Raw genomic sequence first — 14,744 nt, 5'->3', positions numbered from 1 at the left:
AAAATGAATTTTAGAATAATTGTTCGTTTACCAAGGTTTAAATCATTTGGTTTGGTTTGTTTTTGAGCTATCTGTGCTAGCCGTCCCTAATTTAGCAGTGTAAGACTAGAGGGAAGGGAGCTAGTTATCACCACCCACCACCATCTCTTGGGCTACTCTTTTACCAACGAATAGTGGGATTGATCGTCACTTTATAACGTCCATACAGCTAAAATGGAGAGCATATTTGTTGGAACGGAGATTCAAACCCTCAGATAACTAGTCAAGCGCCCTAACCACATAGCCACGCCGACTAAATTATTTAGTACGAAACTAAAAATATTTTGCGATCACCATTTTAAATTCAGCAAATCCATTATCACGAGAAAACCCATTTTATTAGTCCTAGTGTGAAGTTAATGAACAAAATGAATACAGAAACCAAAGAACCTACACCAAAAAATTAAATAACGTAAAATGGTCTTAGATCCAAAAATAACTTAGTGAAATGTAAATTTAAAAATACACAGTGGTGTATCGTTAAACTATGTTCCCACGAGTATTGTGACACTAGATTTTAATATATGTACTTACGTGCAAATACAACCCTATTAAAATAAAACCCCTTAATCCTAATTGTGTTGTAATTGCAGTATTTTTAACTACACCACATAGAAAAATCCAAAACATAAAACAATATAAGCTTTCCAGATCTTAAAGAAGGCTGAATATTATTTTTATTGAGTATTTTCTTGAATTGTTAAATATTAAATAAGTAGAAAATATAAGACATTAAAAGTGTTATCTACTATGGCTGAGAATTTCAGTTAAAATTTAATAACCGATTAATAGCTAACCTGTGTCATTTTATATGTTAAAAAGCATATATATGCATAAACTGTTTAGCTATAAACTTAGGTTTTATTAAAAATACAATAGAGAATGCAGAACGTAAATCACCACTCATTAAATACGTCATTATAAGCTAGCCAAAGTAACAGTAATTGTTTTATTATATAGTTACGAATATCTTACTTTCTAAACAAAACCGAAACTCTGTTATGTCAGAGAAATTCGTGTTTTAATATAATAAACGAAATAGGTCTTCCCATTCATAAAACAAATAATGTGTTAAAGTGTCACAGCTTAAAGAAGGTATTTGAACTTTGACAGTTCTGCACGTTATTTCACAGTAATTATGACAATATGAATACTGATATGAAGAGACGTCCATGACTATTGTATAACCTCTTACAATGTCAGTTGCTCAACAGCGACTTTTTGTTATTAGTTAGGCCTTAACATACATTATGACATCAGAATTTTATCTTTATTGACAAAATACAAGGGAAGGAACAATTTCTACAGCACATGTAATTTTACACAGTTTCTTCTGAACGGAAATACACACTGATTTAAATGTTCTTAAATCCTGTTAAACACCAGCACCAGATCTGGAATCTTATTTTTCCTTCATTAAATTAAAGCTTAAACCGTTTATACAGATAAAGCTTTTGGTGTAAACTAAACTGTAAGACTGATATGCAATTCTTTTCTCTCGCTAAATATGTGAAAACTCAGAAAAGTTAGTTTTTCTGTCGTTGTGGTTTAATTAATTAATATAAGACAAAATTTGTTTCAGGTGAGATAGATGAACAAACACAAATAAATTTAAGTTACTTGTTTTGATTAACGGATTTTTTAATGAAGGTATTATACTTATTATTTCAAATATGAACTAGATACATGAATTTAGTACTAAACTAAAAGATGCCTCAGGATATCAGCCATTTTGTATTGGCTGTTACATTATTTAGTATACAGGGATCTATAAACATGTCATAACATCCCAGGCCATAAATCCACTACCATGTACTGGCTTAAAAGTCTACATCCATACACCCATCACACGTAAATAAATAAATTAGCAGTACTTGGGTTTATTAATGTGTGTCACAATTCACATCCTACTATGGAGGTTAAGCCTGAAGTTATTCAATAAAGGATAATTCATATTTGACATATAATTATAGGATCGCATGTCCATCAGTTTATTACAACTCGTATCTTGAATCAATGTACATATACTGATTTCTCAAATAAGTCAACAGATATCGACTTATGTAAGAGAAATATAGTTGACTATCCTATAAACCCGATCTTAAGCACATAAAACTTAGTGTTAAACATTTATATGTTTAATTTATTTCTTTTTACGACAACAAAACCACTTTAAAAAAAGAACATCTTAATATGAACATATTAGTAATAAAAGAATTTACAGTTATACAATTATTACCTTCAATTATTGGATTACGCTAAAGATTACATGTCATATGCTTATTATAATTGGATACAGGCAGTAGCATGCTTCACCTTATGAAGGAGTATCATAATAATCAAACTGTCAAATCTGATTCTTCCTCTGTATTGGATCTGTAATCTTTCTTGTGTTGGTAGTTAATGTTCTTTCTGTTGCAGTGGATTATCTTTCAGATACATGTTGATATTGAAAATTTTCTGTTTTTGCTTCCTTGGCAATGAAATTTGTGGCCGGATACTAGGTCTATTTGAGTACCTTCAATATTTTGAGCATGAAAGAGTTGGCTTTTGTCTTGTCCGGTAAATAAGACAGAAAAAATAAAGAACCAGCGTCTATCAGCCTGGCACAAGCGGAATATTTATTTATCTTACCACAGCCTTTTATGATGGACACGAGACACAAATCATGTAGTCTTCCACATGTGGTTAGCCAATATCCTCACGAGACAGCAAAACAGCATAGAACGCTGAAAGGTAACCACTGAAGATCCACCTGTTCCAGCTGTGATTAAAAAAAAAACACAACGTATTTACAATTTTAATGATAACTGATTACAAAGGTAATATTAAAATAACTTTCTAGCAATCAAAGACGTCTTTATTAAATTAAATGTTTTTTTACTTCTATTTTTTTCTACGAATTTATATACTTTTTTCGTTTTATGTTTGAGAGTGTAATTTAAAAATTGAATATATTTCATTATTTTCATCAGTGAAACTACCTGAGCTGTTGTTTCACAATCTTAATATACAGTTAAATGCCTTTTGTAAAACCATTTCTCAGGAAACCATAATACTATTTTCAAGATATCTTCGACTTATTTGGATTAAAGTTCTTACATCTAGGCATTAAGAAAACTGGTTCAAGAATATGACGTTTTCTCGAACTGATGAATAATCAAACACATTGTAAATAACAATAAACGTCTCTGAAATGCACTTCAATAGTTAAGTTTAATATTCAAAGAAATAGATTAGAGTTACAGTAACTGGTAATAAATATTAATACAAAAACGTTTCTACTTTTTGGAAGGTTACTTCTACATCCTTGGTTATTTAACCATTGTACAGCCTGACATGTCGTACGAAATCAAATTATTTTATTTCTTTAATTATAGCTTAACATATAGCATGAAGTAATTTCTCTCATTTTCTACACCGTCGTTCTGAAAATCATGATAAACATTTCTGATTTTATACCCAAACCCCGAATACTGGAAATAAAAATAACGGTATAATACAGAGAGTTATTTTAATACATAAACAATCAGGCCTTTTTAAATCAAGTCTTTGAAGGCTAATTCTTTCGTAAAATGTCGTGTGATAGGAAATATATAGCAATGTTTTAGGTTTGTAAATTGCAGTGTTTCTAATAACAGTTTTAATATTTTATCGTTCATCCATTTTATTGTGCAAATTATTTTCGTTTTGGAACCTGCAAATATTCAAATTTTTAGCTGTTTAATAAGTTAATATTTTTCTCTTTTAACCATTTTATTGTGCAAATTAATGAAATTAATTAAAAAGTCTTGGTATCAACAAAATTCAAATTCTTAGGTGTTTAACAACTTCAACATTTTTCTCTATTAACCATTTTACTGTGCAAATTATATTCGTCTTGGTATCAACAAAATTCAAATTCTTAGGTGTTTAACAACTTCAACATTTTTCTCTATTAACCATTTTATTGTGCAAATTATATTCGTCTTGGTATCAACAAAATTCAAATTCTTAGGTGTTTAACAACTTCAACATTTTTCTCTATTAACCATTTTATTGTGCAAATTATATTCGTCTTGGTATCAACAAAATTCAAATTCTTAGGTGTTTAACAACTTCAACATTTTTCTCTATTAACCATTTTATTGTGCAAATTATATTCGTCTTGGTATCAACAAAATTCAAATTCTTAGGTGTTTAACAACTTCAACATTTTTCTCTATTAACCATTTTATTGTGCAAATTATATTCGTCTTGGTATCAACAAAATTCAAATTCTTAGGTGTTTAACAACTTTAACATTTTTCTCTTTTAACCATTTTACTGTGCAAATTATGTTCGTTTTGGAACCTGGAAATAATCAGATTAGTAGCTGTTTAACGAGTTAATATTTTTCTCTTTTAACCATTTTATTGTGTAAATTTTGGGATCTATAAATATCCAAATTTTTAGATATCTGTTTGTCTTTTTACATGAAAGATGCAAACGGTTGAATGATATAGTAACTCATTAAAGCTTATACAGTTTCGAGACAACAACTCTTTTTGTCTCCACTTTCTGTCTGATTTGGCAGCATATAGTAAGATGAAACCTGCAACTTCTTATTATGTGACAGCCAATTAACACCTTATTAAAAAGACCATGAAACACCAGTTACTTTTGTTCTCACGATCTCATTTGGCAGCGTTATAGTCTGTAAAAGTTTTATTAACCCTTATATTAAAAGAGAAAAAAGAGCAGATTTTATTATTAAGAGCAGTCTTATTGTATTTTATCATCGCATGGATTGATTACACTATGCAACACAAATTTTGTTTCTGGATAGTATGTGTTATTTTTTAATTGCTTATGTTGTAAAAGTACAGAAAATGGCCATTATTCCCTTCAAACTTTGCTTTTGTGACCTGGATAATGAAATTCAGAAATTAACATATTTTCTATGTAAAAACGTGCAAATTCGCACATTTTCATTTACATAAGGTCTGAATAAAACAACATATGAATCAAGATTTACATGTATTTATACTAAAGTTATACAAAACGAACAAAATGTTTAGAAGTGAGTAGTTTTTTGAAATTTGCGACTGTAATGTAAATCATTTTCACGTATCAGCTCCCAAATATAGTCTCCCATCATGTTTTCGTTATGCGCTCCTTGATAGAGGCGTTCAAAGTCCAATATATTTTGGTGGAAGCGCTCGCCTTGCTCTTTGAGGGGCACCGAATGAGCCAGGGGAAGAGACGGATACTTATTACCGTCATGGAACAGCACAGTTTTGAGGCTTCTTGATGAGCTATCAATGTAGAGGCGTCATTCTTTCGGGTTACAGGTAATTTCAATTGCCTCGCACAGACCGGATACATTGTGGCAGAAGCAGAGACACTCTTGACGAGTGAAGAAGCCTGAAAAATGTCGGTGACGCTTTCTCTGACTTGCGACTTACACACTTTCATCTAAAAACTCCACTCCTTGAGCCTAGATGTCAAAATCTCGGCATTAGACTTTGTTAAACCAAAATCTCTGATCAAGTCATTGAGGTCTTTTTGGTTGGGGTAGTATGGGTTTATTTCACCAACTGCACCTCTGTAATTGGGGAGTTCAAGGCAGTGTGGCACTGGCGATGGATGATGGAAGATGCATTCTTGCCAGCCTGACGTTTGGAATGGTTCACCATGCACAAGTAGCAATTGCTTGAGTGGTCAGTGGGTTCACGCCAAATTCTTGGAATCACGAACTTCATGGCTCTCTTTTCCCTTCTGTACCATCCTGCAACAGAACAAAATAAAATTGTTATTATGAAGAATAAATTTATTTCATCCACAACTAATGTGTAGAGGTTCATGCAAAATATTTTAATATGTGATATTTTTCTATACTATTAGAAATTAAGAAAAAGATACTTAAATTTTAAAAGGTCTAAAATTTGAATAATGGAAAATTCAAGCTATTCAAGCTTGCAAATATTGTCCGTCTTACCTTCTAGAGTTTTTTTTGCAGTGCTTGCAGGTAAAATGAGATGACCAGGGTTTGTCTTGACCCCTGCCGAAATATACCTTGTAGGCTTCATACATTTTAGCAGATGCTGTCACAGAGTACTTTTTCGCTATTGTCTTGATAAATTGGCCACATACATAGCAGAATGCGTCTGGAAAATGCTTGCAGCTTCTTGATGCCATCTCTGATAAAATCAGACAGGTCTATGTGTTCACTTAGGCAGCCAGAACTAAACTGAAGTGGTGAGTGGTGCGCCCCTGTGTATATATTATTATGGAAAGTTATAGAAAATTCTCGTAAGTTCTACAACATTCTAGAAAGTTCTTGAAAACTCTTGTAAGTTCAAGAAAATTCTCTATCAGCTACTCAGCACTGAATCTCCTGGAATGTTCTGGAAAATGGGTAAATTTGAAAATTTTATTACCCAGGTCACAAAAGCAAAGTTTGAAGAGAAAAATAGGTCCTTTCCATTTACTTTAGGCATAAGCAATTGGAAAATAACAATTTCTGCCCAGAAACAAGAAAAAGTAATTCTAGCTTATAACTTTGTGTTATAGCGAAAAGGTGAAGAAATTCCATATCTGATTACTTCTAGTTATAATGGGTATACATATATTTCAATGTATTTAGTTCACATGGAAACTTTAAAATGTCTTTCCACTCTTTTTATTAGATAGATAGATGTAAGTTTGTTTTTAATGCCTTAGAAGTGTGGAGATCTACATAAAGTAAGAAATGGAACAACATATACCTTGAGGCCCTAGCTTGTTTCCATTCTCAAATCCCTTGGAGGACTTCTCAGAGCCTAAACTTTGGTGTTTCGGAAAATCTATAATGAAAAAGAAGAAACAAAAACAATAAGAAAATCACTTCCGTTCATTTCCTATAGATATCTTATGTATATAGATATCTCATGTATATAGATATCTCAGGTATATAGATATCTCATGCAACTAAGTAAAGAGAGTATGGCCCGGCATGGCCAAGCATGTTAAGGCGTGCGACTCGTAATGTGAGGGTTGCGGGTTTGCATCCCCGTCGCGCCAAACATGCTCGCCCTTTCAGCTGTAGGGGCGTTATAATGTGACGATCAATCCCTCTATTCGTTGGTAAAATAGTAGCCCAAGAGTTGGCGGTGGGTGGTGATGAGTAGCTGCCTTCCCTCTAGTCTTACACTACTAAATTAGAGACGGCTAGCACAGATAGCCCTCGTGTAGCTTTGTGCGAATTTCAAAAACAAACAAGTAAAGAGAGGGGGTAGATATTTTATATTATAGAACGCAGCTTTGTAGGTTTTCGCACAAAATAATATTTTTGGTATTCTTTCCAATGTTATTCCCTAAGTAAACGTTATTAATCATCACATAATTACGTGAGTCAAAAACGTATCAAATGACGAATACAATTTTTAGCCTAAAATATGGACATTTTATTAACTAGCGCAACAATATTTCTTTCCTGAATTTATTACAACCTATCCGATCTATTTTACTTTTTTGGCTTCACCGAGTTATTTTCAGAAAAACCTAAAAATGAGCAAAACTCATAAACTTCACATTTGTATTTTGTGTTATTTTTATACCTCTCAAAACGTTGAGTCACAGATAACTTGTGACTAGTAGCTTCGAGCTATTTAAAGTTTCGTAAGTGAAATACTTTCCTTCAGGTTTTAAAGAAGAAAACCTGTCACCAAGGTTTACCACACTGTTGGCCTGCAACAGGTTCTGACATTATTCTAATAGTTTTTCTATACCAGAAGTGAACACGAAGTTTTAATTAGATGTTGTAAGTTTACAGAGAAAACTTTAATAGATAAACTTTCATAAGAATCTTTATTAGAGTTAGTTAGCACGCAAGATTCATTAAAGTTATGTCCTTAGAGCAACTGAGCCAATATTCTTGAAGCGCAAGTAAACTTTTGTAATACATTAATGTTTATTTATACATTGTATCCAGAAACAAAGTACTGAGATAAAGCATCTTTCAGTAAATATCTCAGATATTTTTACATTTTAATGGATTTTATATTATATATTTATTTTAATATATGTGTTTGTTTAATATATATATATATATATTTAGAAATATATGTAGCTGTAATTTGCATTGTTAAATGTGTATTGCAAAAGTCCTGCCTGTTATCCAAATTTGTAGAAAGTTCCCGAGCGTGAGAATCGGCAATGTATATATATACGTAATTACCAGTGTTGTTCGGCCAACTGAGCTTTCTATAACTTCGCCTTAAAGTTTATAAATCGCAACACGCGTAGAGACAGTTTAATATAATTGTTGGTTTGCTACAGTCAGTATAGTTTAAGCCTCGGAAGCTATAATTGTGATAAACACTTATTACCCGAAAAACTACAGATCTTTGATCAGGAATGTTTATAGAGTTTAAACATTAAAAACTGTGTAACTTCAGTGAATTGTTTGTTTGTTTTATTTTTTATTTTTCGCAAAATTACGTGACGGGCTATCTGTTCTAGTTCTCCCTTATTTAGCAGTGAAAAACTAGAGGGAAGGCAGCTGGTCATCACAATCTAATGTCAACTCTTGGGTTACTCTTTTACCAAGAACTAATGGGATTGACCATCACATAATAACGCCCCCACGGCTGTGAGGGCAAGCATGTTTAGTGTGACGGTGATGCGAACCCTCAGATTACAAGTAGAGCACCCTAACCATCTGGTCATGCCGGACATCTAAAGTGAATCAATATCGATCATTGGTATTTCTTTGAATACATTAGATGTTGTTGTCGGTGAAGAACTTACGTGCGCTCAGTAAAGTAGCTAGCTAGCTAGCGGTGAAGAGAAGTGTACCTCTGTATCAACATAGAATTGATTCGGTCATCGTGAACCATCAATAAAATATATAATTTCAGCTCAGATAGAAGATTCAGTATTGTTTTTAACATTTTAAAAGTTCTGTATTTAAATTATTATTTGTAATAACCGTTATTATAAGTTGTATTATTGTTTGTATATTAAAATATAGTTGTGCTAAGAAAGAAAACTAAGTGTACCAATAAAGTAAGTAATACCATAAACCTGATAAATATTGACATTCAATTAAACTGTAAATTCAAATAACATTTTTAGCTATTTAAAATCATAAGACGTAACGTGTGTAATGTCAGAAATCGGATAGACTTGCCCAAGATAAATTATAAAACGTGACAATACATATTTAGAACGCAACCTTATATATGCACTACTGGCCCGGCATGGCCAAGCGCGTAAGGCGTGCGACTCGTAATCCGAGGGTCGCGGGTTCGCATCCCGGTCGCACTAAACATGCTCGCCCTTTCAGCCGTGCGGGCGTTATAATGTTACGGTCAATCCCACTATTCGTTGGTAAAAGAGTAGCCCAAGAGTTGGCGGTGGGTGGTGATGACTAGCTGCCTTCCCTCTAGTCTTACACTGCTAAATTAGGGACGGCTAGCACAGATAGCTCTCGAGTAGCTTTGTGCGAAATTCCAAAAAACAAAACAAACAAAGAAACAATATATGCAGTAATAGACAGTATACAAAATTCTAACATTGTTTGCAACTTGAAATTACAAAAATTAAATTTTAACCGTAGTAACAGATATTCTAAAGTTAACATTAAGACATTCGATAAGATTTTTAGTTCTAATATTTATATATTTTTAGTTACGAATATTTGATATATATCTTAAAGTAAAGTATACTAATTTTGAAGGTTTATTCATGTTGAAATTGCATGATATGTAAAAGTAATGGCTAGGAAACAGATTTGTGACTTACAAAACTCTAGGTTCTATATTTAGCACGGGAGAATAACTGCTTTCCAGAACAGTTAACACAGGAGTTTTATTCCACAAAGACTGAGGTTACGTGTTCGTATGTGCGCGGCAAAACTTGACTACGTAACAACATGACATCTGTGTCAACAACATGTGATATAAGTGAGTTATAAGTTGAAAGTGCCCCCCCCTCCCTCCTTTTCATTTTTCTGAGCGGATGGGAGAAAATCTCTCTGTTTAAATCAAACAAAAGAGGCGGTACACCGAACATGGTATCTGGCAAGCCGCTTGGAGCTCATTTCCAATAGTACTGACTCATACCATTACAGACAATTTATTGTTACGGACATCCATTATACCAAAAATCTACTATAGTTGATTAGATGCATCGATTGTTTTGATTTGCGAAATCTTTTCGATACATACGTACGTATGCATACACATTGAACGTCTTAGTAGTTAAACCCTTGCTAGAATACATTGTTGGCGACTGAAGCCTACACATCAAGTGATGTGAAACAGTGACTTATAATGGGTATTCAGTGCGGTTACAGAGCTAAATAAACAATCTAAGTTTAATAATTTTTTATTTTCTTTTGCAAGAAGTTTTTCAATAGAAGATATAATGTTACAAAATTACAATTAAAATTTTAATGTTATTTTCAAGTAAAAATATTTGAGACGCATGGATGAATACAAAATACTATAAATGTCTAATTATTAATTATTGACTTGAAAGTTCGTTGGTTTCATGATTCTGAAATTAATGGTCCCAAGGAGGTTGGTTTGGATCTCATGAAATACGGTAGGAAGACTAACTTCTTTCACGGCTGTCATCAATATTACACTAGAGATCAGAAATATGAAACACATAAAGGAAAAAAAAACAACAACCTAGAAATGTGAGTCCTTTTAAAGGATATACCACCAAAATTACACTAGGGACAAGAAACATGGAGCATTTTAAAGACTAGTAAACAAAGTTCGCTGAAGTGTAAAAATATAAAACTCAATTTTGGAAGTACTGAAATCGTTGCACTGAAATATAAAACGATTTATGAAACACTGCCCAAAATATACTTAAGCCTGGATAAAATCAATACGTTTTAAAAGTACAGATAAAAAATTAATACTAGGGTTTCAACTGTTAAACATAATGACGAAAGAATTAGACTGCTAACACTCTAACACTTAATTTTTTTATTGTTTTATGACTTAACTCAGTGCTTAAAATGGGAACGTGCTGCTTAGCACGTTTTAGATACTTTAGTCTAAAATAATACTATTGTGGCCACAACGTAACCGTATGTGGTATTTGAGCATATTCTCTGTTTTTGGTTTCATTTGGTTTTTAATTTCGCGCAACGTTACTCGAGAGTTATCTGCGCTAGCCGACCCTATTTTAGCAGTGTAAGACTAGAGGGAAGGCAGCTAGTCATTACCACCCACAGCCAACTCTTGGGCTACTCTTTTACAACGAATAGTGGGATTTACCGTCACATTATAACGCCCACACCGTTGAAAGGGCAAGCATGTTAGGTGCGAGAGGGATACGAACCCGCAACCCTTAGATTACGAGTCGAACGTCTTCACACACCTGGCCGTGCCGGGCCATATATCTACTTCTGCCACTGATTTCGTGAATTCTTACCTGTAGAATAATAAAAACTTTTTTGCGTGAAGGCACATGTTGTCTTTATTTTTGGTATTATAATCAAATATTATACCCTGCTCGTGTGGTCTTTATCTTTGGTATCATAATCAAATATTATACCCTGCTCGTGTGGTCTTTATTTTTGTATTATAATCAAATATTATACCCTGCTCGTGTGGTCTTTATTTTTGTATTATAATCAAATATTATACCCTGCTCGTGTGGTCTTTATTTTTGGTATTATAATCAAATATTATACCCTGCTCGTGTAGTCTTTATCTTTGGTATCATAATCAAATATTATACCCTGCACGTGTTGTGGTCTTTATTTTTTGGTATCATAATCTAATATTTTACCCTGCTCGTGTGGTTTTTATTTTTGGTATTATAATCAAATATTTCCCCCTGCACTTGTTGCGGTTTTATTTTTTGGTATCATAATCTAATATTATACTCTGCTCGTGTGGTCTTTATTTTTGGTATTATAATCAAATATTATACCCTGCTCGTGTGGTCTTTATCTTTGGTATCATAATCAAATATTATACCCTGCTCGTGTGGTCTTTATTTTTGTATTATAATCAAATATTATACCCTGCTCGTGTGGTCTTTATTTTTGTATTATAATCAAATATTATACCCTGCTCGTGTGGTCTTTATTTTTGGTATTATAATCAAATATTATACCCTGCTCGTGTAGTCTTTATCTTTGGTATCATAATCAAATATTATACCCTGCACGTGTTGTGGTCTTTATTTTTTGGTATCATAATCTAATATTTTACCCTGCTCGTGTAGTTTTTATTTTTGGTATTATAATCAAATATTTCCCCCTGCACTTGTTGCGGTTTTATTTTTTGGTATCATAATCTAATATTATACCTGCTCGTGTGGTCTTTATTTTTGGTATTATAATCAAATATTATACCCTTATTATGTGTCAAAGGTATTTCTATACATCGCTTATTTTAATTTATTCATACTATTTTTATACTGTTGAATAACACAATAATGAGTTATTACACAACAAACACTTCAAGTCTTGTTCTTTCTAATTTAAATAGACAGAAAGTAAAAACCTAACATTTGTATAGAGATTGCGAGAGAAATTTAAACTAAAAGAAAATATTTGTTACTGGACAAAGTTATGAGTCTATAGGAATTAACATATATATTTTAATAACATTCATGACTTACCGCCGTTTATTAACTTAAACCCACCAGCTGCGTCGTTTGATACAGCTGACGTCGGTGGCGACAGTTCTAAGAGTAAACAGAAAACAGATTTGTTACCAGGTGTTGAAAGATAATTATTTTATTGTTTAAAACTCGTCATTGTGCACAGTATTGTTGACAAAGACTTGTATTTGTATTTTTTATTTTCAACTTGAACAACACATTATGAGACATGGATTAAAAAATAAACAGAAAAGATACTCCAAGTTAACAAAATGAAGATCTAGCAAACAACAGACTCATCACGGTGTGGTTTTACTCTTAATCGAATAGTAGAGACCACACTGCCACTTTTGAACGTAATTACAGCAAGAAGAAAGTAACATGGTACTGACTTGGTCATTGGTCAGGCGTAACCTACTGGTTAACGTACTTAGACCGTGAATCTGAGAGTTCGTGAACCCCCTATTATCACAAAATGCACTTAAGCTTTGGGATCTTGGATTTGCTACAAGAGTAACCATCAGATCCAACTATTACGTCAGATAAGAGTAACAAAAGAGTTGAAAGTTGGTGTTGTTGAATAAGACAGCTTTACTTCTAGTCTATGAAAATTACTTCCAACAATTCGCAGATAGCCTTTCTGAGCTATAAGTGAAAATTATAAGTATAACAAAAGGAACGGCTCAGACCTTGGACAATTTGATTCGAACCGAGCGCACAATATCAACGATCCGTTTCTGACCAAGATCGGAATAAGAAAATAATATATTTAGGGTCCAGTGGTTTATTTGTGAAGCTTATAAGAGAGACACCAGTAGCTCAACTATAGGACTACAACGTTAACATTCGGAATTTGACCCATTCTTAGGGCTCAACCCAGGTAGCCAATTATGTAGATACGTGCTTAACAACAAAGAAATAAAGGTTTAAGATTGTTAGTATTAACAAACTAATAATAATAATTTATGTATTCGAACGTAAGTAGTTAGCACATATTTCATGCCAATTGTTATTGTAAAAGACTATACAATTATATGTATTGTAGGACATTTCACAAACGTCTAACAATATAAAACTCATGTAGAACATATTGAAGTGAAACTAAATTAACGTCATACAAAATTTTACTTTCTAATGTGTCACGTGTTATTAATCATACAGAATATTCAACATTATAACTGTTTGTGCGAAGCCACAATGTAACTGATGAAACTATTCTAAACTTTTTAATAAGTACAGACAATATCTTTAGTTAAATGTATTGTTTTATGTGAATGAGGTTTTCAGGTAGTGAAATAAGACTTATCTTAATACAAATTAGATCATTAGATATTCTTATGAATAAATGTTTGTTTAACACTACTCAGTAGTGTGCAAAGTTTCTTCATGAGTCTTAAACGTGCTTTATGCTACTAACGCTAAATAATTCTGCCGATAAATTCTTCTCCTGAACACTTGTTAGACAGACCAGAACACTAAACAATAGTTGGTGTTAATGTTCATTGGCAACACCACCTACTAACAAACATGCTTTAGAACTCTACATTAATAAATCAATCTGTGTATTTTTATACAAGTAGCCATTTTGAAATACTGCTTTTAAGAAGGACTAATTTCGCTTATCACTTTCAAGCTTAATGTTCAGGTTGCTTCCATATCTGTCAGAAAAGACGTGTTGTCATCAAACGAAAACATATTTAATTTTTGTTCGACAACAGATACAGATGGCCATCTGTAAGATAGTGTTTAGAATAGAACAAATCTTTACATGAGAGAGATTGCACTGACCATAAAGTTTTATCGAGCCTTCGGTCATCCCAAGTGAGTTTCTTGTCAAACAACTATATGCTCCAAAATCATCCTTTTGAATGTTCCGAATTGTTAACCTCATGTGGACTTTATACGATTTGTATTTTAAAGTTACTTTGTATTTCTCATTGGAAATGATCATTCTGCCATCTTCTCGATCCCAGTAGTTGATGGATTGTGGATAAGCCTCAGTATGGCAGTCTAACGTAACATCTTGCCAGAGTTGGGCTCCAACTAACTGACTAGGAACCCAGAGCACTGGAGGAACTGTCCAGAAAAAGTAGACAGATAAGTGAGGAAAATCATGAATAAAGAAA

The 14,744-nt window shown here is 32.8% G+C and overlaps 1 protein-coding gene across 1 annotated transcript in view; it reads right to left on the bottom strand.

The window, feature by feature from the left end:
• Positions 1–1,090: 1,090 nt before the first annotated feature.
• LOC143249707 (lachesin-like) overlaps positions 1,091–14,744 on the bottom strand; it is a 152,762-nt gene continuing 139,108 nt past the window's right edge. Inside the window, exons 6-9 of the mRNA XM_076500019.1 lie at positions 14,407–14,694; positions 12,637–12,702; positions 6,768–6,845; positions 1,091–2,803 (exon numbers count right to left, since the gene is read on the bottom strand). Coding sequence (XP_076356134.1) covers positions 2,706–2,803; positions 6,768–6,845; positions 12,637–12,702; positions 14,407–14,694 — 530 coding nt within the window. The 3' untranslated portion in view covers positions 1,091–2,705. The remainder of the gene's footprint in view (positions 2,804–6,767; positions 6,846–12,636; positions 12,703–14,406; positions 14,695–14,744) is intronic.

Source organism: Tachypleus tridentatus, chromosome 4 (genome assembly GCF_004210375.1).
Source record: "Tachypleus tridentatus isolate NWPU-2018 chromosome 4, ASM421037v1, whole genome shotgun sequence".
In the NCBI taxonomy this organism is placed as follows: Eukaryota; Metazoa; Arthropoda; class Merostomata; order Xiphosura; family Limulidae; genus Tachypleus; species Tachypleus tridentatus.
Note: the sequence above shows the minus strand (reverse complement) of the source record. Positions and strands in the feature narration are given on the sequence as shown.